Here is a 21,645-nt window from a genome sequence, read left to right as displayed (position 1 = left end):
CGATTGGGGTTGTTATGGGGACCCCCTTGATAATTCGTTTTAGATTAAAGCTGGTCTGGCAAGGCCCAACATTGGTACTACATTTTCCCAACATAATAATTTTGTTAAATTGAAATGCATAGGGAGTTAGCGCTACCCGAGGAGTAATTCTACATAATACAGGTAGGGCCAGTGCTGATGGTGCTGGTCCAAAACAGAGCATTGTGCGGGGCCACCGCGAGGAAACTCGAGGTTTGGCACTCGTACGCGTAGCTTATCCGTCGTGTCCTGAGAATGAGATACACGGCTCCTATCAGGATCGTCGACACGCCGGGCGGCCTTGCTGGATTAGTTTTACCTTTGACGACATATCTTGTGCATCGGGATTCCGGTGATGCTTTGGGTAATCTCAGAGTTGTTTTCCACTAGGGAATCCGACGAGATCGCAAGCTTCGTGATTGAGGATTTCTATGCGGCTTGTGGTAATTTGTGATGGACTAGTTGGAGCACCCCTGCAGGGTTAAATCTTTCGGAAAGCCATGCCCGCGGTTATGTGGCAACATGGAAACTTTGTTTAACACTGGTTCTAGATAACTTGAAGTTAACTTCATAAAAACTTGCCAACTGTGAGCGTAACCGTGACTGTCTCTTTCGTGAGTTCCTTCTCCGACCGAGGACACGGTGGGGTTATGTCTGACGTAGGTAGGTGTTCAGGATCATTCATTTGATCATCAGTAGTTCACGTCCGTTATGCGTAGATCTTCCCCCTCTTATTTCTTGTATTCGTAAGTTAGCCACCAAATATATGCTTAGCCGCTGCTGCAACCTCACCACTTAACCATGCCTCACCCATTAAGCTTTGCTAGTCTTGATACCTTTGGAAATGAGATTGCTGAGTCCCCTGTGGCTCACAGATTACTACAACACCAGTTGCAGGTACATGTAAAGGTTATTTGACGCGAGCGCGTTGATTGTTCATTTGGAGTTGCTTCTTCTTCTTCTTCTTCTTCTTCTTCTTCATCGATCTAGGATGGGTTCCAGACCGACAGCCTGGGATAGCAAGGATGGACGTCGTTCTTCTTTTATCGTTTGTTTTCGTCCGTAGTCGGACCCTGCTCTTACTCTTGATGATTATGTAATGTACTGATGTGACTCTCATGTAGCTTGTGGCGAGTGTAAGCCAAATCTATTATATATCTCTTCTTTTCAGTACATGTACTTGTAACGATATCCATTCTTGTGACACGACGAGATGCGCTTCTATCCCTGACGAGGCCTTCGTGCCAAATTGAGGATAGGGTCGCATCTTGTGCGTGACAAAAGGAGAGGGGAAGAGAGGGAGTTACCCCCCCAATAATTTACCAGGGGACATGGCAATGTTACTAGGGGTGTAAGAGGGCTAGCACATGATGAGGTAAAAAATTTCGAGCAAGGAGAATATCTTAGGGTCAACTTTGCTTGTCCTCTAGTTTTTGGCAGAAGGTGTTTGATGCTGTCCACGGGCATCTAGGGGTATCCAATGGCCTTATGACTTACCAGGGGTAAATGGTAACACCTTTGGCCTTGATCATCAATCTTGAGGTTATATGGTGAAAGTTGACAATGTAAACTTGATAAACCCTATAAATGGGCAGAAATGGCTTTCTCTATATAAATTCATGCAATTTAATCCCCCCTAATACATTACTTATTGTGGTGGAATTATTTGAGGATTATAGCATGCCCGAAAAGTTTAGGATCAATTGAAGAAACTTCACAATGTAAAATTTTCCAATTCTAGAAATCAAGAGAAGAGGTTTTGAGGGATTTTGGACAAGTTTGTCTGTTCTCCTTGATGCAACACTGTGTGAGTATCCATTATTAAGGTATTAGAATATATCTACAAAATATGAGCATAAAAGGAGAAACTTGGCAATGTATAGTTGCTCAAATTTGGTTGTGTACAGATAGGGTTTTGGAATATTTTGGTGCACCAAATCAACTTGGATTGAGATGAAACTTGGCAAGATCATCACATATATCATACGTGACTTGCTAGAGGTTTCTTGGAATTTATTGAGCATATTTCCTATGGAAATGTTTTGAAAAACTTGAAATAGGCAGAAAGGGTTTGGAAGGGCTTTGTCCAATATTTAGAACATGAACATGTGTTGAGACTCTTATATATGAAAAATATATGTCGAGTGAGTTTTCCTAAATTTTCTCAAATATTTTGGAAACAAGAAAAAAAATCTTCACAAAAGACCATTTTTGGCTTTAGAAAAAGGAATTTAAACAAAAAAGGAAAATAACTTTTAAAATAATAATTATATGGTTTTGGGAAGTCTCTAAATAACATGACTTAAATAAAATATTTGGGGCAAAGGAATTTCCCTAATTTGAGGACCTCTAATACAAACCTCAATTCAGGGTTTTTTGGAAAATTAAATCAAATAAATGTTTTTTGATTAAAATAATATTTTATAAAAATAGTTTCTGGTCCCATACACATGACATGATCATTGGGCAAAGGTTTGGGGTCAAGGAGGCGAGTCTAGAGAGTAGGAGGGTGTTTTGTGATATAGAACACAATCAAACAAGCAAGCAATCACAATCAAGTTAGTCATCACATCACTCAGAAAGTTTGAATTGGTCCTGATTTTTGAGCTATGTAACTTAGCAAAGTAAGGCAGAACATAAGGTGTGACAGTTGGATTGTGTTAAATATTGGCAGCAAACACACACACACACACAAAATCTAGTAGTGAACTAAATGAAAAACTAACATGTGTCGGCTTGGAATGCAATCATGTCAAACTACTTCAAGCGCATGGCAGGAGGGCTAGCTTAGCCGCTTTAATTCTATTAGATTAGATAGTCATCACATCACTTAGAAAAAGTTTGAATTGGTCCTGATTTTTGAGCTATGTAACTTAGCAAAGTAAGGCAGAACATAGGGTGTGACAGTTGGATTGTGTTAAATATTGGCAGCAAACACACACACACACAAAATCTAGTAGTGAACTAAATGAAAAACTAACATGTGTCGGCTTGGAATGCAATCATGTCAAACTACTTCAAGCGCATGGCAGGAGGGCTAGCTTAGCCGCTTTAATTCTATTAGATTCTTTTGAGCATATTTCTAGTATTCAGCCTGTTAACAAGTAACAACCACATAAAGACCTTGAGCTTCATTTGTAACTTGGATTTCCATATCCATTTGAACGGCTTGTGGAAAGTGATTATATACTTGACCAAGTGTGCAAATCACTTAACTCCTCAATGCTTGAAGGTTTGCTAATCGTGAGGGTTACATATTCAACGTAAGCTTCAGGCGATAGTGGCAATTTTTTTTTAAACTGGAGATAGTGGCATATTGAAGAGAAGGCTCGTGTCATCTATCAAGTAAAAGCTATGGAAAGAAATATCATCATATTTGCTGTATGGGTGTTAGCCTATAATGCATGCGTACTAGTCAGAAATGATGGAACCATTCCACTTGCCATGCCACATAGAAACATCTGTACCTATGCCCACTTCACAGTTAGCAATTCCTCTAAATATTGACATAAGTTTGACCAGCAATCTCCATCACAACGAAGCACAAGATTTTCCAGCATGTGGTATGGGCCCAACGTAATATGATTCCCAAAGGAAGTTAACCCACTCAATGTTTACATGGTTGTAAAATTATCAAGGGATTTTAGAACCAATTCTTGATTATGTACCATGATAATGATTACCCTCAGGCCTCCATTTTCCTTAGGACAACAAACTCTCTTCCGGGCAATAAGTGAGTTGTAAGACTCACCTTGTTCAGTTTTTTTGAGTAATTCAATTCATAATTTTCTTGTATACTGGTCTTGGTCCATTTTGGAGTTCTGAAGTTCAGGGTTATAAAAGAAAAGGGCTTAGAGTTTTAGAGTACTGTTGTAGGTCACACAGAAGTCCATTAAGAAAAGCTATTTAATTGTCTCGTCATGATGACATACGCAACATTTTTTCCTTCCTTGTCAATTGCACCGACCAAGGTTATTCTTTTCCAGGACCACACCTCGGCAAAAAATGGCATGTAAAATTTTAACTTTGAGTTGGATCTCCAGCTTTATTTTTTTGTTATTTTCACTCGAATTTGAGAGTGTGTAAGCACTCGATGCGTGGAGTCTACATAACTCTGGTGAAAATCGTCCCGATCTTGCATCCGGTGGATAGAATCCATGTGGTCCTATCAGGGTAGCGTGAGAAATTCGCTTTGGTCAACTCACGTAAGAATACTTGAGTCCGTTTGTTTAAGCCCAAGGTTTCCCCACCAAAATTTTGGATATCCAAAATTCGGATCAAGGTTTTATGTGCCCGAGAGTTGGCCAAGTTCAGCTACTAAAATAAACTAGAACTAACAAGGAGCCATTGACATGCTAAAAAATGGCAACCATCGAAGTGAAGACCAAAATTTTGATCACAATCAAAAGACTGGTAAGATATATTTGTTCAAACAAAACATACCCCGTGTTTACGACCACCAAGGTGTCATAAGTCGTCATCGACAATCACTGTTATAGTTAGATGATGTATTATGTTGACAAGGTATATAGTTTGATCCCTTGACCAACTTTTCGGGTGACATCGTGGCAAATCAGTTTTTTTCCTACAAAATTACAATCTTACCCCTCAAATCCACACTAATCAACTATGGATTTGTCCAGTTTTTTATATGGGAGTTTCAAATTTTGATATGGGCTTTTACCGGTTGTAGACACGTTTTTGTGAACATTTGTAAAAAATATATAAAACCTTTGAAATAGTTAGGTCTCATTCGATTAGCATGATTTTTTACAATATTTTTTCTTATAGGATTGTTTCCTGGGTATGTCATTCATTCCATAGACATGTAGGTCTCCTTTGGATTGTAGGGATTCTATAAGATAGGATTTTAAGGATTTTTTAAGCCCTTTGGCTTGTAGGAATGGATTTCTATTCTTGTGTAGGATAGGAACTAATCCTTCATATTTCAATGGGAAAAGAATATTAGTCTCGATTCAATGAAAAATAATTTATATCATATGCATCAAATGACATTACTTTCTCTATAAGAATTGAAATGCATGTCACCTTACTTCTTGTGATTTTCTTATTCCTATGATATTCTTATCCTATAAACCAAATGAGGCCATAATAGGTAATAGAATCTTTAGGATTGTGTTCATTTTAACCTAATTCATTAGGACTCCTTAGCATTAGGCCCGATCTCATGAAAACTTTCTAAAGATTGGAGTTGAGAAGACATTTCAATTCTACAACGACTAGATAATGGGCGCCAATATACATCTGAAGCCAGCTGGGGGGGGGGGGGCAGGGTTAACAATTGTTCCCCCAGGCAGAGAGGAAAAGATAAACGTTTCTTTTGCACAAAAAATTACTCCCAGCAAACGGTTCATAATTGCCATACGAAAATGGATAAATTGTTAGGATTTCCTATGTTGTACAGTGAGAATTGCCTTACAGAAATTGCAAGTATGGTTAAAATAAATTGTGATGCTACATGAATCGAAAAAGCAAAAGTTGTCATGCTCTAAAAACTGAAATTGTCATCCCGAATGTATTTGCTCATATTGTCATCCCGAACAAACCTGTTTTGATGTCAGCTTTTGTAGCTTGCTCAGGTTTTGCTTGGATCGTCGTTTCCGTTTCAAATACGCGTGTAAAAGGTACAGACCTCGGGCAGTCATCTCGTTTTCAGCTGAAGATCGTTCAGCGACCAGTAAAATAGAAATGTAAATTAAATACCCAGTATTAAAATACGACCATCCAAGCGCGGCCTGAGACGGATACGTGAGAGCAGACACTTTAGAATTCGCGTGTGCAGAATCCAACGTGCCCGACGGTGTTTACTCGAGTCCCTTAAAAATCTGGTCTTCACTTCTATATCAACTTATGTTATTTTCATTAAAAAGACCCTGTAAACCGAATAGGCCTTAAATTTGATTCTATTTTGAAAAAAAATCAGGAGCGTGGGAGCACACGGACACGGAGTCGGTATGACGGTATCACTCTCACCGGATATATTCTCCCGCTTCTTTACCCGAAGGAAAAGAAAAAAACCTACCCCGCTCCCCCTCGCTAGAATCCCAGGGGATTGGACATCGCGCCGATGGCCGCCTCCGCGTCGCCCGCCGACTCCCCGCCACGCCGCCGCAGGCACCGCGACGACTCCCCGCGCCGCGGGGACCACCGCAAGCCCCGGCAGTCGCCGTCGCCGTCCCCGTCCCCCTCCCCCGACCGCGACGCCGACCGCCGCCGCCGCAGATCTAGGGCTTCCCCGCCCGACCGTGATGCCGACCGCCGCCGCCGCGGCCAGGACCCCAAGCCCTCGGAGGACAACGGAGTCGCCAAGCCTAGCAAGGCCGAAGACCCCCCGCGCTCCCGCGCTAGGGTTTCCGACGGGGAGGAGGAGGACGGCCGCCGGGCGAGGCGGCCTAGGGCTTCTGACGACGAGAAGGAGGGCGACCGCCGGCGGAGGCGTCCCAGGGATTCCGACGACGGGAGGGACGACCGTCGCGGCAGCAAGCGCGACCGCGACCGGGACAGGCGCCGTCGCCGCCGGAGCCCCAGCTCCGAGTCGGGATCCTCCCCCGACGACCGCCGGAGGCGCCACCGCCGTGATGATGGCTCTAGGAGGCGGGAGGAGGACCGTGGCCGCGAGGAGCGCCGGGCGAGCCCCGAGAGGAAGGAGCCGACGCCACCGCTGCCGCCCCCGCCGCCGCTGCCGGAGATGATCCCTGGCCGCACGGGAGGGATCTACATCCCGCCTTTCCGCATGGCGCAGATGCTGCGGGATGTGGAGGACAAGGCGAGCCCCGAGTACCAGAGGCTCACGTGGGATGCCCTCAAGAAGAGCATCAATGGGCTGGTCAACAAGGTGAATGCCACCAACATCAAGAATCTTGTGCCGGAGCTCTTGGCTGAGAACCTGGTTCGCGGGCGGGGCCTCTTCTGCCAGTCATGCATCAAGTCTCAGATGGCCTCGCCTGGGTTTACCGATGTGTTTGCCGCGCTGGTTGCAGTTGTCAATACCAAGTTCCCTGAGATTGGTCGGCTGCTTCTTGTTCGTGTTATGCTTCAGCTCAAGAGGGCCTATAAGAGGAATGACAAGGTTAGTTACCCAGTCTTTCTTTTAGCTTGTCACATGTAGAATTGATACTTACTGGCTTAATCAAGTATAAGATCAAACATTTGTTGTTGTTTAGAGTTGGGGCTTATGATTCTGCTGATATTTATCTGTTGAAGAATTACCCATGCACACAATTGCTTTTACTTTCTCTGCATAAAATGCTTACTGCAGCTCTTGTTGTTTGCAGCCCCAATTGCTTGCGGCAACCAAGTTCATAGCACACTTGGTTAATCAGGTGGTTGTGCATGAGCTTGTGGCTCTGGAGCTTCTTACTGTACTTCTTGATAATCCAAGTGATGATAGTGTTGAGGTGCGTAGCTCAGTTCCATGAGTATTCAGTATTCTTTTGGATGTACTCTCTTATTTTAAAGTTACATCTGAACTATGTACTCTGTATCTCTCATCTGGCAGGTGGCAGTGGGGTTTGTGAAAGAATGCGGAGCAATATTGCAGGACTTGACTCCTCAGGGGCTTCATGGTGAGTTGTTGAAATTAATGTTTAGTGTAAATGCAGCTTTTGGAACATTGTTCTGGAAATATATATTCTCACTACATTTGTCTGCCACCTAAAGATATATTCTTGTTCTTGACTTTGTACATTCTGGAAAACATAAGTTAGAAACATAATCTGCTGACTATAATGTTCCACATAAAATTCGTCATTTTAATTTGTTACAATGACACATGGGCTCTGGAGATATCACTTTCATGGTAAATTAAAATTTTGGTTCGGAAATAGTAAAAATGAAAATATGCTTCAGTTTTTTTTCCATCGGTTAATTGTTTCTGATGCATTTGCACTGAAGGGGCACACCTACATTTTGGCCAAACATATTGAAGTGCAGCTGAAAATTATTATTTCTGAATGGGTGGACTACTGCCTTTTAAGTTATGCATTGCTAGAAGTTTATGATAAGTGTCAAAGAGGTCTGACTAGGGGCCTAAAGGCCTGACTAGTGAATTGTATGAATCTACTACTACTATTACTCCCTCCGTAAACTAATATAAGAGCATTTAGAACACTACTTTAGTAATCTAAACGCTCTTATATTAGTTTTCAGAGGGAGTACTAAATTGATGGCTATTGTTAGTTGTAGAGACATGCCTCACTTTCCCTTCTGCATTCGTTATTTTCCTTAGATGGCCTACTCTTGAATGACTTCTTAAGATCCGGCAATCATCATTGTTTTCAAGTCGACTAATTCTACGACCTTAAGTTTGTGAGATTTCAAATTTCAAACTTTCAAACTAACCAAGCTGCATCTTGAGGGCATACTTAGAAAAATGACCTTAATGCTTTCAATATTAACAGAAAAGAGAGTTTATTCCCTCTTAACTAAATTGTCTGTCCATATTTGTTGTTAATTATGACTATTTTGGTTTTAAAAAGAACTTTTGGTCATATAGAGTACTCCCTCTGTAAAGAATTGTAATATCTTTTAGATTAATATATTAGTGATCTAAAGATCTTATATTTCTTTACAGAGGGAGTAATATTTTTTGATCTCCTTGCTTCTTTCTGTTAAGTCTTTTCCACCGTTTCTTTGTTTTTAATTCTCAATGGATTTACATATCACTTGATCTATGCAGCTATGTTTGAACGATTTCGAGGCATTCTTCATGAAGGCGAAATAGACAAGAGAGTACAGTTTCTCATTGAAGGCCTTTTCGCAATTAGAAAAGCCAAATTTCAGGTAAATGCATAGTTGTCATAACTGGTGCCTTTTTTGCTGCATTTGCACAACAAATTCTGATTATATGATTTCTTTGTCTATGTAAAGGGGTTCCCAGCCATCCGGCCCGAACTGGATCTTGTGGAGCAGGAGGACCAATTTACTCATGATATGTCCCTTGAAACTGAACTAGACCCTGAGACTAATCTAAGTAAGGTTTTGTTTCAATAATAGGCATTGTTCTCTGTTATTTCCATGGCATGAGTGGAGAAATTTATACTTTTATGTGGTAATAGCGCTGACCTTTTCAACCTACAGATGTTTTCAGAGTAAACCCGAACTTCGCTGAAGATGAGAAGGCCTACGAGAACCTAAAGAAAAGCATCCTGGGAGAAGATGATGAAGATGAAGAAGGGTCTGATGATGCTTCTGATGGTGAGGATGAAGAAGAATCAGATGATGAAGAGGATGAAGAGCAGATGGAGATAAGGGATAAAACTGAGACCAATCTTATCAACCTTCGAAGAACCATATATTTGACAATCATGTCCAGTGTTGATTTTGAAGAAGCCGGTCACAAGCTTCTAAAAATTAAACTTGAACCTGGGCAGGAGGTAAGCACTTTATATTCCTGATTTGGTATTTGATGTTGATTTCAGTTTTGTTTGTTAAAGTTGCTTCTTATTTGCGTTTTGTGTGTATTGTTTTACCTTTACTTTGGTACAAAGTTTTATTTTGAGTTGATTTCATGCATTTGTACTTGATACTAATTTATTGGGTACTGATATGAGCTAGATATGAGCTTTTGCAGCTGTGCTAAATCATGCATTTTTTTCCTGTTGCACTAATTTATTTGAACTGATTACCCATTGTATGGCTAGACTTTTTTCCCGTCTTGTGTGTTCTATGATAGTTTGATGCTAAATCCGCAGAGGATGCCGTTGGCCTTAAAGCTAAACTCGTTTGTTTCATCATCTGACCTTAAAGCTAAACTCGTTTGTTTCATCATCTGACAGATGGAGCTGAACATCATGCTTCTTGAGTGTTGCAGTCAAGAAAGGACATACCTTCGATACTATGGTTTATTAGGGCAGCGATTTTGCATGATTAATAAAGTATTTCAAGAAAACTTCGAAAAATGTTTCGTGCAACAGTATTCGATGATTCATCGTCTCGAAACAAACAAGTTGAGGAATGTCGCCAAGTTCTTCGCGCATTTGTTGGGTACTGATGCTCTCCCTTGGCATGTCTTGGCTTATATCCGATTGACGGAGGAAGACACCACGTCTTCCTCCCGGATTTTCATAAAGATTCTCTTCCAGGTATGTTGTAAATAAACATGCTACTTCCCTGTTATGCGCCACTTTGCCCTTCACCATATCAGACAATTGAATAAGTTGCTCCACCTGCAGGAATTGTCAGAGCATCTTGGTATACGATTGCTCAACGAGAGACTAAATGATCCAAACATGCAAGAGTCCTTTGTGTCGGTCTTCCCAAGAGACCATCCAAAGAACACCAGATTCTCCATAAATTTCTTCACCTCCATCGGTCTGGGAGGCATCACGGAGAGCCTGCGGGAGTACCTAAAGAACATGCCCCGCATGATAATGCAGCAACAAAAGCCCCCCTCCCCGTCCGAGTCAGAATCAAGCGGAGGAAGCTCCGATTCAGGGTCCAGTTCTCAGTCGGAATCAAGTTCCGACGAAAGCGAGAAAAAGCGAAGGAAGAGAAGGAAGAAGTAAGAAGGGAGAGGAATCAGGTGGAGAAAGCTTTACTCGATGAAACACATCGTCGTCAGTTGTGTTCATATCAGCTGCCTAGTCGGACTCTGTTGCGAGTGCATGTGTATCAATCAGAATTTAGCTGTTGGTGCTTGTTGAATCCAGGACTTAACTACCGAAGCAACAAGGGCTGCACCAGCCGGAAGAAGTTTGGTTTTTCGTGGTAAATTTTAAGCTGCACAAGTTTTGTATCTCCTTCCTGGTTTTGTATCTGCTCAGGAATTTGTTACCTTACCGGTCTGTATGTTGGTTTGCTACAGCATTGATATACTATTTTCTAGCAGTGCCACTCGACTCCAAAACCTTTGTGCCTAAGAAATAAGGATAATGATATATGAGTGTTGAATGCACGCTCAATCTTATCATACTTTTGTCTATGTTTTGCTTAGGGGTCCGGTGGCTTCAAAGTGGACGAACAACCAAGATCTTTGACCGGGGTAGAGATGTATGGAGGATCATCAAATACTAGAATTTTAGTTCTTGGTTTGGCTTGGAAAATTGCTGAACCACCGCCACAACTTATCTATCACTAACATCTAAAATTTTAACACGTCCAATAACTTGCTCACTAAATTGCTGTATCAACGAAAGACTAGTGTTGAACATAATATTAGCAGTTTTAGCCCATAAGCTCAGTCTCTAAATTATGAAATGGCCAAGTTTTTATTTTGAATGATTCTGTATGTGGCATTGTTTCTTTTTCAATTTGAAGATGAAGGTACGAAATACTCTCCAAATCAGGTGAAATTTAGAAGCCATGTTCGAGTATGATGCGTTGGGCAGCCTGCATGAGTCGCAACCAACCAGGCCCGGTCCGCGCAATGCAATAGTCAGGTGTTTGATAGGCTGGGCTGCATGCGTTTTTTTTGGCCCGTACGAAAACTTAAAGCTGTCCTAGGATAGGCTTTGGGAGAACATTAGATTTGGCCATTTCTTGTGAGCCAACTCGCAGTGGCTCCTGCCTGCATGCATTGGGAAGTATTGGAGATGACACGATGTCTCATAACTCTTTTCTTCTCTTTGGTCACCATCATCCACTCGCCTTCACACCACATCGCCTCTCTCTCACGGTCTCACCGTTCCTTTGTGCTCTTCGATGGATGACCCTCATCCTCCCATCCTCACTGACAAGAACGCCATACAAGAACGATGGGTGGCTGATGTCACCCGATCCGGCATTGACATAATGTCGGCAATCCGGGTGCCGTTCCTCATTTGCACCAGGCCACGGTCAACGACCATTGACCCACTGCGATGTCGGAACGGTCAACGTGGCCCCGACTCCGGAGGTAATCATTTGGGGTGTATCGACGGAGGGAAGCACGTCAGCTACGACGACGACTGGAAGCCCATTGGCCGTGCCCGAGTGAATTACGAAAAACAACCACATTGAAGCGTGGTTTTGCATAAACACTCTTTTACGAATTTTTTGCAGATAGCAGTGATTTTTGTTCTAATCATTTGCCAAAACACCTAATCGCCTCTTCGCCCCTTTTAACCTCTATTATGATAGGTGGGGCCGTTTTGTGACGACCTGGCACAACGGCCAGTAACTCACGCCCTCTCACGGCGCTGTCCAGGAACACCCGGTTGAGCCGCTGCTCCGCGTACAGCGGCCACGCCAGCATCGACACGCCGGCCATCACCGCCTCCAGCATCGATTTCCAGCCGCAGTGCGTGTGCGTCACGAACCCGCTCACCGCGCCGTGCATGCCCTCGTTCGGCGGGATCCGGACCACCCACAGGCCACAGGAACCGCTTGCCGCTCGCCTCCAGCCCGACGGCGATCTCCATCTCCCTGATCTGCGTAGCGCTGAACACGCCCAGGCTGCCGAAGTAGAGGAACACCATGCTGCCCGCCGGCTGCGCGTCCAACATCCGAGGCACTCCCCGCCGCGCTTCACGCCCACCTCCGTCGACTTTATCAGCGGCCCGATGCAGTGCACCGGCGGCGTCGGGATGCCGGGCGACGTGCATAGCCCGGCGGCGATGGCCTCGACGGCGCGCGGCTCCAGGGACCGGAAGGTGTTGACGATGATGCCCTGTGAGCGGGAGAGGTCGGGCGAGCTTGTAAAAATCCCCGGTATGCCGCGTCGTTGCGGTCGTGGAGCGGCTTGAGCTTGAGCGCTTGCGTGGCCGGGAACGACGCGACGCGATGGAGGGCACGCGGACGAGCTCCTCGCCCATCTCCCGGAAGCTGGCAGCGCTCTTGCCCGTGCTGTGCAGGCGACGCCGATGGGATGCGAGAGAGCGAGCCCAGATGCGATTTCGATGCGGGTTTGACCGACCGCGCCGCCGCGTCTGTTGCCACTGTAGCACCGTGAGACGGCGTAGCTCGAGCCACGCCAGGTCGTCAGAAAACGGCCCCCACCTGTCACAATAGAGGTTAAAAGGGGAGAAGAGGCGATTAGGTGTTTTTTGCAAATGATTAGGACAAAAATCAGTGCTATGTGTAAAGATTTCGTAAAAGAGTGTTCTCTACAGAACCACGCTTCAATGTGGTGATTTTTCGCAGTTCACTCGCCGTGCCCGTAGGCTACTCCTGAAGCCTCCTCGCATCGTCAGGTTGTGTGCTAACAAGTGGTGCGAGTTATAGGTTCAGATTCAAATCTTCCATAAGCAGATGGCCCTTGAGTGGGGCTTGGACTACTTTTGCCAGAAGCACAAGATCGTCCCCGACGACCTACTTGTCCTGAGGCCACCTGACCTCGGCTTCAAGGTGCAGATCACAACGCCCCCACCTCCACCATGTGCGATGTGAGGTGCCAGAAGCACTACTGTCAGGGCCACATCCGGCGTGCTCTCTAGTTAGCTCTCTTAAACTTGTTGTCGGTTCGGGCGTGTTTGTTTTGAACTTGTCGTGAATTTGTTGCCAAACATGTATATTTTGCCCAGGGAACAACACATGCAAGGGCACGGGTTACTCCTGCTGTCTTAAACTCATGCCTTAGTTTGTATGATGCACTGTTTATTAGGGTGCTAATGACTGGAGTAGTGTTAACTGTGTTGTGATGTTTAGATGTGATGTCTTCTGTAAAGTGTGCTGCATTTGGGTGATAGTGCCACCACATTTGAAAGGGATAAGCACAACAAACTACGCACATACAGCCAAACAACTATGATTTGCATTTGCTTATCGATGAAGCACAAATACAGGACACCAATCAACATACATAATCTGGCCAATGTAGACTACCAAACCAAGTGAACAACATGGTTTCTAGTCTGCATTAGCTCAACCAGGCCCAGTGAAGTTACACAACACATGCAAGGTGCCGAAAAAAGTTACATGCTACCAAACGCATCTGTCTGTAGTGAATAAAGAATGAAAACAATGTCAAAACTGCAGGAAAGAATACAGCAGAATGTTGGTATTTTAGAAATTTTGAGTATGTGACTATCTATATGGCGTGTAGGTCATCTCTTTCTTGAAACTTCGAGTTCCAAACTTTGGCTTGAAAGTGGATGAACCACCGCCATCACTTATCTATTACAAAACTTTAGAAGAATTAGCATGGTCAATGACTTGCTCATTAGAATGCTCCTAACTTACCTATTCAACGGAAGACTAAGACTAGGCTCAAGCATCTAATAATAGCACATACCCCGATTTCCAAATTATGAAACGACCTAGTATGAATTCGGATAAATTCAGGCTGCAGGTGAGACTATACGTGGGAGTCCCACCTTTAGCCCACTTCGTTCCATTACGTTTGGTGGAATTAATCGGGCAGTCCGTCAGTTTGTGCGCAAACTATGTGGACACAAGTGAAATCCCACCTAGCACACTTGAATGCAAAGGGGATGCTATAACACTTCACGGCTGACTATTCCCGCTACTACAGCCGCGACAATGACCATCACAGCAGCTATGGCCACCACCAGCAGCAGAAGAAGTACCACAACGGGGAAAGTGTTGTTCTACACCCGAGCTCAAATGAGCTCGGTAAACAGTAAATTCATAAAATATTTAAAAAAATATGATTTTTTTACAGCAAACTTTGATAAATGCTTTAATAGCTTGCAAAATTTTAGTATAAAATCACATTTTCTGAAGTCATGGTAAAAAATAATCAGTGCTCCAAAATGCTTTTGAAAGTAGCATTTTTATAGTTTTTTTTTTTTGCCACGACTTCCATAAATATGATTTCATGATAAAATTTTACGAGCACTTAAAACATTTGTCAAAGTATGCTACTACCTCCGTTACGGTTTAGAAGACACGGTTAAACTTACGTGCATTTTCATAATAGACAAGGTTTAAGGCACATTGCATTTACTCCTAGCAGCTAATTAGTACTCAATTGTACTACTTCTATATGTATGCATAGTGTGAATGCTATTTTTTTATCTCATCTCACAGCCAAACAATGATCACCTAGGTTTCAGAGAATTTCTAAACACGCATTCTAAACCGTGACGGAGGGAGTAAAAAATCTGATTTTTTTTGAACATTTTTAGAATATTTTTTGAATTTACTGTTCACCTGAGCTCATTTAAGCTCGGGTGCAAAAACATCACGTCCCACAACGGCCATTACACCCTTCGGCCACCTTCGGACCCATTGGCGCGCACGAGAAGCCGATCTGAACAAGCCGCGGGGAATCCAGCGAACAAGATAGGCAATGAGGCGGATAAGGATATCTCTAGCCGTTCGCTCCCCCACGGACCGAATTGGCGCTAAAATCGTTTTTTTTTGGGGGGGGGGGAGGGGGGCTCGGGCAGCCACGATCTCCTGCTCTTGCGTGAGAGCGGCGGTGGCTCATTGCCGCCCTCGATGTGCTTGAGGATGGCGTGGAGTGTGCGCCGGGGGACGCCCCACCACTAACGACGGTCGTCGGAGTTGCGTTGCCCCTTTGGAGTCAGAAAGCCATTGGTGGAGGCGAGCTGGTCTGCATGGCGGTGCTGTAAGTATGTCGTCCAGAGAAGGAAGTTGTCGGCAGCGTTCCTTTCTTCATGCCGCGCATGCTCCGGCAAGGGCGCCCGGATGCACGCGATTTCGTCGCGGCGGATGGTGGAGGGGCACGGGGATGCCTCCGGCGCTCAGTCTCCATGCGCCCGACACGTGCATGTCTGGCGGCAGCGGGTAGTTGGTCTCATGAAGGGCGTGCACCTTCCACTCGTGCAACGATCGGCGGCCGAAGCCGTTGGCAGCCGTTCCATCGCCGGAGAACCGCTCCTCATGGACCCGGGGAAGTTTTCCAGCGATGGAGCCGAGAGATATGGGAGAAGAGGATGGAGGGGCGAGTGTGCGGCGTGCGGCAACGACACATGACTTTTATAGCGGGGAAGGGGTGGGAGCGGGGTGCACGCGTGGCGAGAAAGGGCGGAACGCGTGACGGCTTGACATCACTGCGCCGCCAGACCTTGGAATCCGGCGCATTGAACCGACGCGGGAGCCAAGGCGATGAGGAGGACGAAGGTTCACAGCGACGCCCAGTCTCGTTGATTCGGCGGGTCCACGCAGGAGGAATTTGATGCGGTTTATTTTTGCGCCAAATTGTTTTCCCCGACGCCCTAGATGGGTTCGGCTGGGTCCGTCGATGTTAATTTCGGTCCTAACCGACGAAAAACGAGATCTTAAAGACACGGACGAGATTTTTAACGACGGCGACAAAAAATAGGCCTAGGGAGCATGTTGAGGACGCGGCTCAAGATGCTCTGAGGCGGCCGGGCGAAGGTAACGAAGAATCCGTGAGGATACAAAGCATGAGAAGCTGCGAGGCAGGGGAGGGCCTACGCGTGGTGCGAGGAGGAATAGACGTAGGCAGTCACCAGTGGTGAATCCAAGGGGGGGGTGCTTCAACAGGCTTGAGCCCCCCCTCCGAAAATTGAAAAACAAAATTTAGTAGTATTCATCATGAAAATAATAATAATATTTGAACTAAAAACTAAGAGTTAGTGCATTTTTCTACATACAGTTAACATTGAGCCCCTCCTTCGGTTTCTTCCAAGATTCGCCACTGGCAGTCACGGAGGTGCGGCGGCGCCGTGCATCGAGCAGCGCACCGGTGAGGATGAGCCTGCGCCGCAGGTCCTCCTATGTCCATAGAAACGTAACGAGAAAAGTGGCTCGTGGGTGAGGGTACGAAATACTCTCCATATCAACTGAAATTCAGAAGTCATGATCGCATAGTGGACAAAGCATGAAAGCAATAACACCAAAGCTGCATCGACCAAATATATTTGATGAAAGAATACAACGCACAGTGTTCCAATTGCTATTTTTGATATTTGGGTATGTGACTATCTATATGGCGTGTAGGCCATCTCTTTCTTCTTCAAGTCTCTATTTGTTCATTCTTGACTGTATGCAGAAGTATATTCCCCATTATTTGTAGCTGGGCAGAAGCTTCACAACTTTGAACCAGCGAGCCAACGGCTGTAGAAAGCAAATGCTTCCTGTGGTTTGTACTCAGGAACGGTGTGTCCAGCACCCTGTTAAAAAACAAACAGAAAGGTAGGGAATATAGTTAAAGGATATTTAACGATTTAGTTTTGATGATGCGTTCATAATAAATCGATGCAATTTGTTTTGCTGACGGTAATGATCGCGTATGAATAATTGAAAATGTATGCTTACCTTAATAGTAGCAAAAGTGAGACCATGTTCATATCCTTCGGTGTACCTAAGGCGTTCAACATACAGGGATTGTGAGTTATATTTTGCTTGTTTCATTTCCTTGGCATTTTTACAACATATGCTCTTAGCTTCAACCATGCTGGGCGCAAAGTAACATAGCAAGAGTTTTTCATTTTGATTTAGACTTATGCCTCAAATGATACTTAAACTTAATGATTTAGCTTCGTTTTGACTTAGTTTGATCTATAGTGAGTTCGTTTCAAGGATACTTCTACTTGTACATTAATAAAGAGCAGTAAACTGTTCAGTACCCAGAAACTTGTCCGTTTGTGATCCATGGCCGCCACGAGTCAACAACTCCATACCCCAAAGATTTTGTCCATGCTTCACTCCCGGTGAATGGCACACACATGTCATGGTCGCCACTGAAACAAATGCAAAATAACCATTAGCAAAAGCAGCTTATTTATAAAAATAGCAGTGAATGCGATAATCCATGAATAATTTGGCATCAAACTGGCTTCCCTCTGTCCAAAATAATACTAATGAACCATTCAGGTAACATATTCATTACTGTACAAGATAGTGAATAAGTCAAATATCAGATTAGACAACATCAACAGAGATAAGGTAAGAGTATCATTCTACAGGTTCATGGTGTACCTGAATATGATGGCACGATAACCCTGGCTTGTGAGGTTCTTGTGATAAGCGATCATACTACCAGCATCATGAACGAAATACAATTTATCTGTGCATAAGAGCCATGGCCCAATTGCACTTACCTAGTATGAGCATACAAAAAAATTAGAGTTTGAAAATGGAAGTATATTCAGTTCCAACTAATGCTGACTTATGATCATACTGATTGGGCATGGATTGCAGATCTGACGGCAGCGTTGTCAAGCCATGCTGTTGCAACTTCGTCGCTCTGTAGATTAGGCAAACTTAAGGTTGTCAGATGCCAGGAAATGAGCATGTAATGTATCTCTTGCGGACAGCAAATTTCCTCTGAACTATGTTTAATTCGCAAGCGAACAAATTTTAAATGTGTAGTATCTTTCTCTGGATTTGGCTTTAAGCTTACCATGCATGGAACACCACTGGCAACTTCCTGCCATGACGGAACACGTCCGGCTTTTACAGGAGCTCTCAAAGGCCAAGCACGCCCCAGCATTCTCGTTCTTACGGGAAATGGCTTGTTAGTTGTACCAAGATCTTTGAAACTTTGAGGCAATTTGCTATTCTGCAGGTTCACTTCTTTGATGCTTCTGCTGTGGTAGCATGGCTCAAGGATGTCATAAATGTTCAGTCCGCTGATCAACTGCAAATAAGAAAACAGTTAGTACATCATCACGAGAGAAGAGCTTTCAGTTTTGACTCTGAAAAGGTGACACAGCGGTTTTACCGATTCGATTTTCGATATAGCGGTATCACATTTACCGTCAGTGGCATTCCAGTAATTTCCGTGGCATGACGTACTAGCTTGCTGCATTGTGAGTAGATATGGTGATTAAAGAAATGTTCTGAAGCAAATTTCACTAGGATACTACCGAAAACTAGCCTGATTCGACCACACAATTTAACTGGTGGTTTCTGTCTGTCTGAATTAGTTACCTGGTATATTTCATCTGATATTAGACCCATTCCATGTGCAAATGGCACAAGAGCATTGCCATCAAAGACAGTGTCGCAGACGCCATTCCCAACCATGTAGCCCTAGCATAATAGTACAGATTGAAATGTTAGACCTCAGATTTCTTGGCAGTTCATAAAGTTTGCGATCAGCAGACCGTGAGATACTCATCAGTATACTAACCTTGAAGTTTATAGTTGGCTTAGCTCCTCCTTGTATCCCTGTGGATAATTAATTAGTAAGTAAATAAGAAACCAAAAAGTTTAGTAACTATATACTGATGAAGGTGATTATACACCCGAATTCAGACCTTTGACGACTTCGTGCGAAAGAGTAGGGACATAAACCCCAGCATACGACTCCCCAGCTATGTAGAACGGGTTGCTCAGGAACTCAGGGTACAATTGGAACCACTGCATACAGGTCACAGAACTTAGCTATATTCCATAATCATAAAGATTATATCACTTAATACACCATGCTAACATGAATACACAAGCATACCTTGAGAAGGAAAGTATGCGAATCCGCCGCGGTCTTGAGGTCTCCCGTTTCATAATCTGAAACATTCTTCGAGTATGACAGCCCCACGCCAGCAGGGGAGTCCAGGTATATCATGGTAGACACCTGAGCCACAAGAAAATAAAAGAACGTCGCTACGCTTTGTTAGACGCAACAAGAAATAGTTTGTTGATAATCACATACATTAGGTGAATAAAAGTATCCAAACCTTGGACCAGGCATAAGGGTTGAGGTGGAGCTTTGGCAGGCTTTTAACTGACCCGCCCGACTCGAAATTGAATGGCCCTGAAAGTAGAACGAGATGAATTGTACTGTATGACCTTGACAGCCACTTAGGATTTCAAGTTATAATCAATTAAACCAATTTATCCGTGGCTTAACAGGAAACTACGTGGATATATATGTGCAACCTAGTGAAGAAAAGTAAACCTTAAATGTTTCTACTTAAAGGCAAACCATAAATCTTCAGAAAAGGATCTTGCGGTCAGACATTTTGCCGAGCGCAGGGCGTGCATCGCTGTTTTCGGGACTTGTTGTTCGCCCATACCCTACTTGGTATCACTTTATTCTGGGTATCACTTTATTCTGGAAGAAGAGGAAGAAGAAGAAAAGAGTTGTGTCCGGAGTGAGTAGGCCCGGGTTCCTTGAAAATCCAAGTCTGCACACAGGCTCATTTGCTCCCAGGCGACAGAAAATAAAAAATACTAAAGCAATAATGATTTTTTTGTATGAAAGATGTTCGTGAGCGTGATTTCCGTGCAAAATTTCATTCCATTTGGACATTTGAGGAGGGCGTGACAAAAAAAGGTCGGTGCAAAATAATGCATAAATTTTATCTTTTCGCCACTCGCTCCTTAAATGTCCAAACTTCATCATTTTTTGTACGAACATCAAGCACATGAGCATCTTGCTTGTAAAAAAAAATTCAGGATTTCTTGATTTCTTTTCTATATGTTTTTGATTTACCTGGGCTCATCTGAGCCCGGTAGCAGAAACTCTGCTCTCCGGGCTCCTCTGCTTCTCTGAAGATAACTATCAGACCAAATGTCTGTCACTCTCCTCCGCTTTCAGAGAAGCAGCGGGTGGACGGCCTGGATTGAGTTCAGTAACTACAGAGCACTAGCCGCGGCCGTTGATTCTCTACCGGAGGAGTTTGAAAGTAACCTTTTGTGCGACTAGTGATTTTGTTCATCTGGGTCGTCGCCGCAGAAACGGCCGTTACGAAAACCGGACCAGAACGTGTGGTGCGTAGGCGAGAAAAAATTCCGTTTGTACGCCCCGGCCGCTTTACGCCAGGGCCTTTACTCCGTCGACCGTGGAGACCCAGCGAATCAGACAGGGCCGGTCACCACCACCACCACCACCTCTATCGGCCTCTCAGCGACTTCCCACCAGCAACCGGACCGGACCCCGCCCCGTCTGCTCCTACAGTGCTACCGCTAGCTAGCGCAAACGGACGGTCGAGGACGAGGAGGAGGAGGAGGAACGACGCACCGTGCTCGTAGACGAAGCCGTCGAAGCTGGAGCAGCCGGGGCCGCCGTTGAGCCAGAGCACGACGGGGTCCTTGCCCGGGTCGCGCTCCGACTCCACCACGTAGTAGAACAGGTTGCGCCCGTGCCCCTCGTCCACCGTCACGTACCCGGCGTAGTGCTTCGACGGCAGCGCGCCGTCGAACCCCGGGAGCCCCGTCACCTCCGCGCCCTGCGGTGCCGCGCCGCCGCCGCCGGAGAGGGCGAGGGCGAACAGGAGGAGCAGGGCCGCGCCGGCTGTGCAGCCGGAGCGGCGGCGGCACCGGGCCATCGTACGTACGAGGCTTCGCTTCGACCTTCGGCAGACGGTGGTGGTACTGGTACTGTGGTTGCTAGCGACGAGTCGATCGCCGGCCGGGCCGTGGTGACTTAGTGTGCTGGAGAGCGGCGGGCGTGCGTGCGGATATATAGGGCGGATCGAATTGACGTCCACGCCACGGGATGGCGATGACGCGCGCGGGAGCGCCGTGACGAGCTCCGCTGATTGGAGGGGAGGGGTGGCTGCATTTGTTCACGGAATTCCTTTTCTGGCAATTGGTAAGATAATGGCTTCCTTATTTGACGCCTGAAACTAATTTCTTTCCCTGTTTCACATCGGGTCTTAATTCCATTCCAATCTAACACACCACCGTAAAAAATTCTAACAAATGGTGTTAAATGGCAGGTGTAAACACATTTCTGCGGTTTTTTTTTTCAAAAGTACTACCCGTTTTCTATCAAATTCGAAAAGCATATGCCGAAATTCAAAAAAAATCTGCATCTATTAAAAAACCAATTTTTTTTAAAACAAA

The 21,645-nt window shown here is 44.7% G+C and overlaps 2 protein-coding genes across 2 annotated transcripts; one reads left to right on the top strand and one right to left on the bottom strand.

Annotated features, from left to right (window-relative positions):
• Positions 1-6,091: 6,091 nt before the first annotated feature.
• On the top strand, positions 6,092-10,950 carry LOC123445327 (pre-mRNA-splicing factor CWC22 homolog). Its single transcript, XM_045122294.1, has 8 exons — positions 6,092-7,108; positions 7,314-7,436; positions 7,538-7,604; positions 8,717-8,820; positions 8,908-9,010; positions 9,118-9,413; positions 9,816-10,121; positions 10,212-10,950. The coding sequence occupies exons 1-8, from the start codon at positions 6,107-6,109 to the stop codon at positions 10,542-10,544; spliced, it is 2,334 nt and encodes a 777-aa protein (XP_044978229.1). The 5' UTR covers positions 6,092-6,106; the 3' UTR covers positions 10,545-10,950.
• Positions 10,951-16,730: 5,780 nt separating this feature from the next.
• Positions 16,731-21,377, bottom strand: LOC123445328 (serine carboxypeptidase 1). Its single transcript, XM_045122295.1, has 13 exons — positions 20,819-21,377; positions 19,533-19,609; positions 19,307-19,429; positions 19,113-19,215; positions 18,986-19,023; positions 18,784-18,885; positions 18,575-18,655; positions 18,254-18,490; positions 18,032-18,097; positions 17,830-17,951; positions 17,478-17,591; positions 17,167-17,212; positions 16,731-17,021 (listed from the first exon to the last, which is right to left on the bottom strand). The coding sequence occupies exons 1-13, from the start codon at positions 21,123-21,125 to the stop codon at positions 16,938-16,940; spliced, it is 1,500 nt and encodes a 499-aa protein (XP_044978230.1). The 5' UTR covers positions 21,126-21,377; the 3' UTR covers positions 16,731-16,937.
• Between the last annotated feature and the right edge of the window lie 268 nt (positions 21,378-21,645).

The sequence above is a fragment of the Hordeum vulgare genome, chromosome 3H (assembly GCF_904849725.1).
Source record: "Hordeum vulgare subsp. vulgare chromosome 3H, MorexV3_pseudomolecules_assembly, whole genome shotgun sequence".
Taxonomy (NCBI): Eukaryota; Viridiplantae; Streptophyta; class Magnoliopsida; order Poales; family Poaceae; genus Hordeum; species Hordeum vulgare.
The sequence above is the reverse complement of the archived record's forward strand: the minus strand, read 5'-3'. Positions and strand labels throughout refer to the sequence as shown.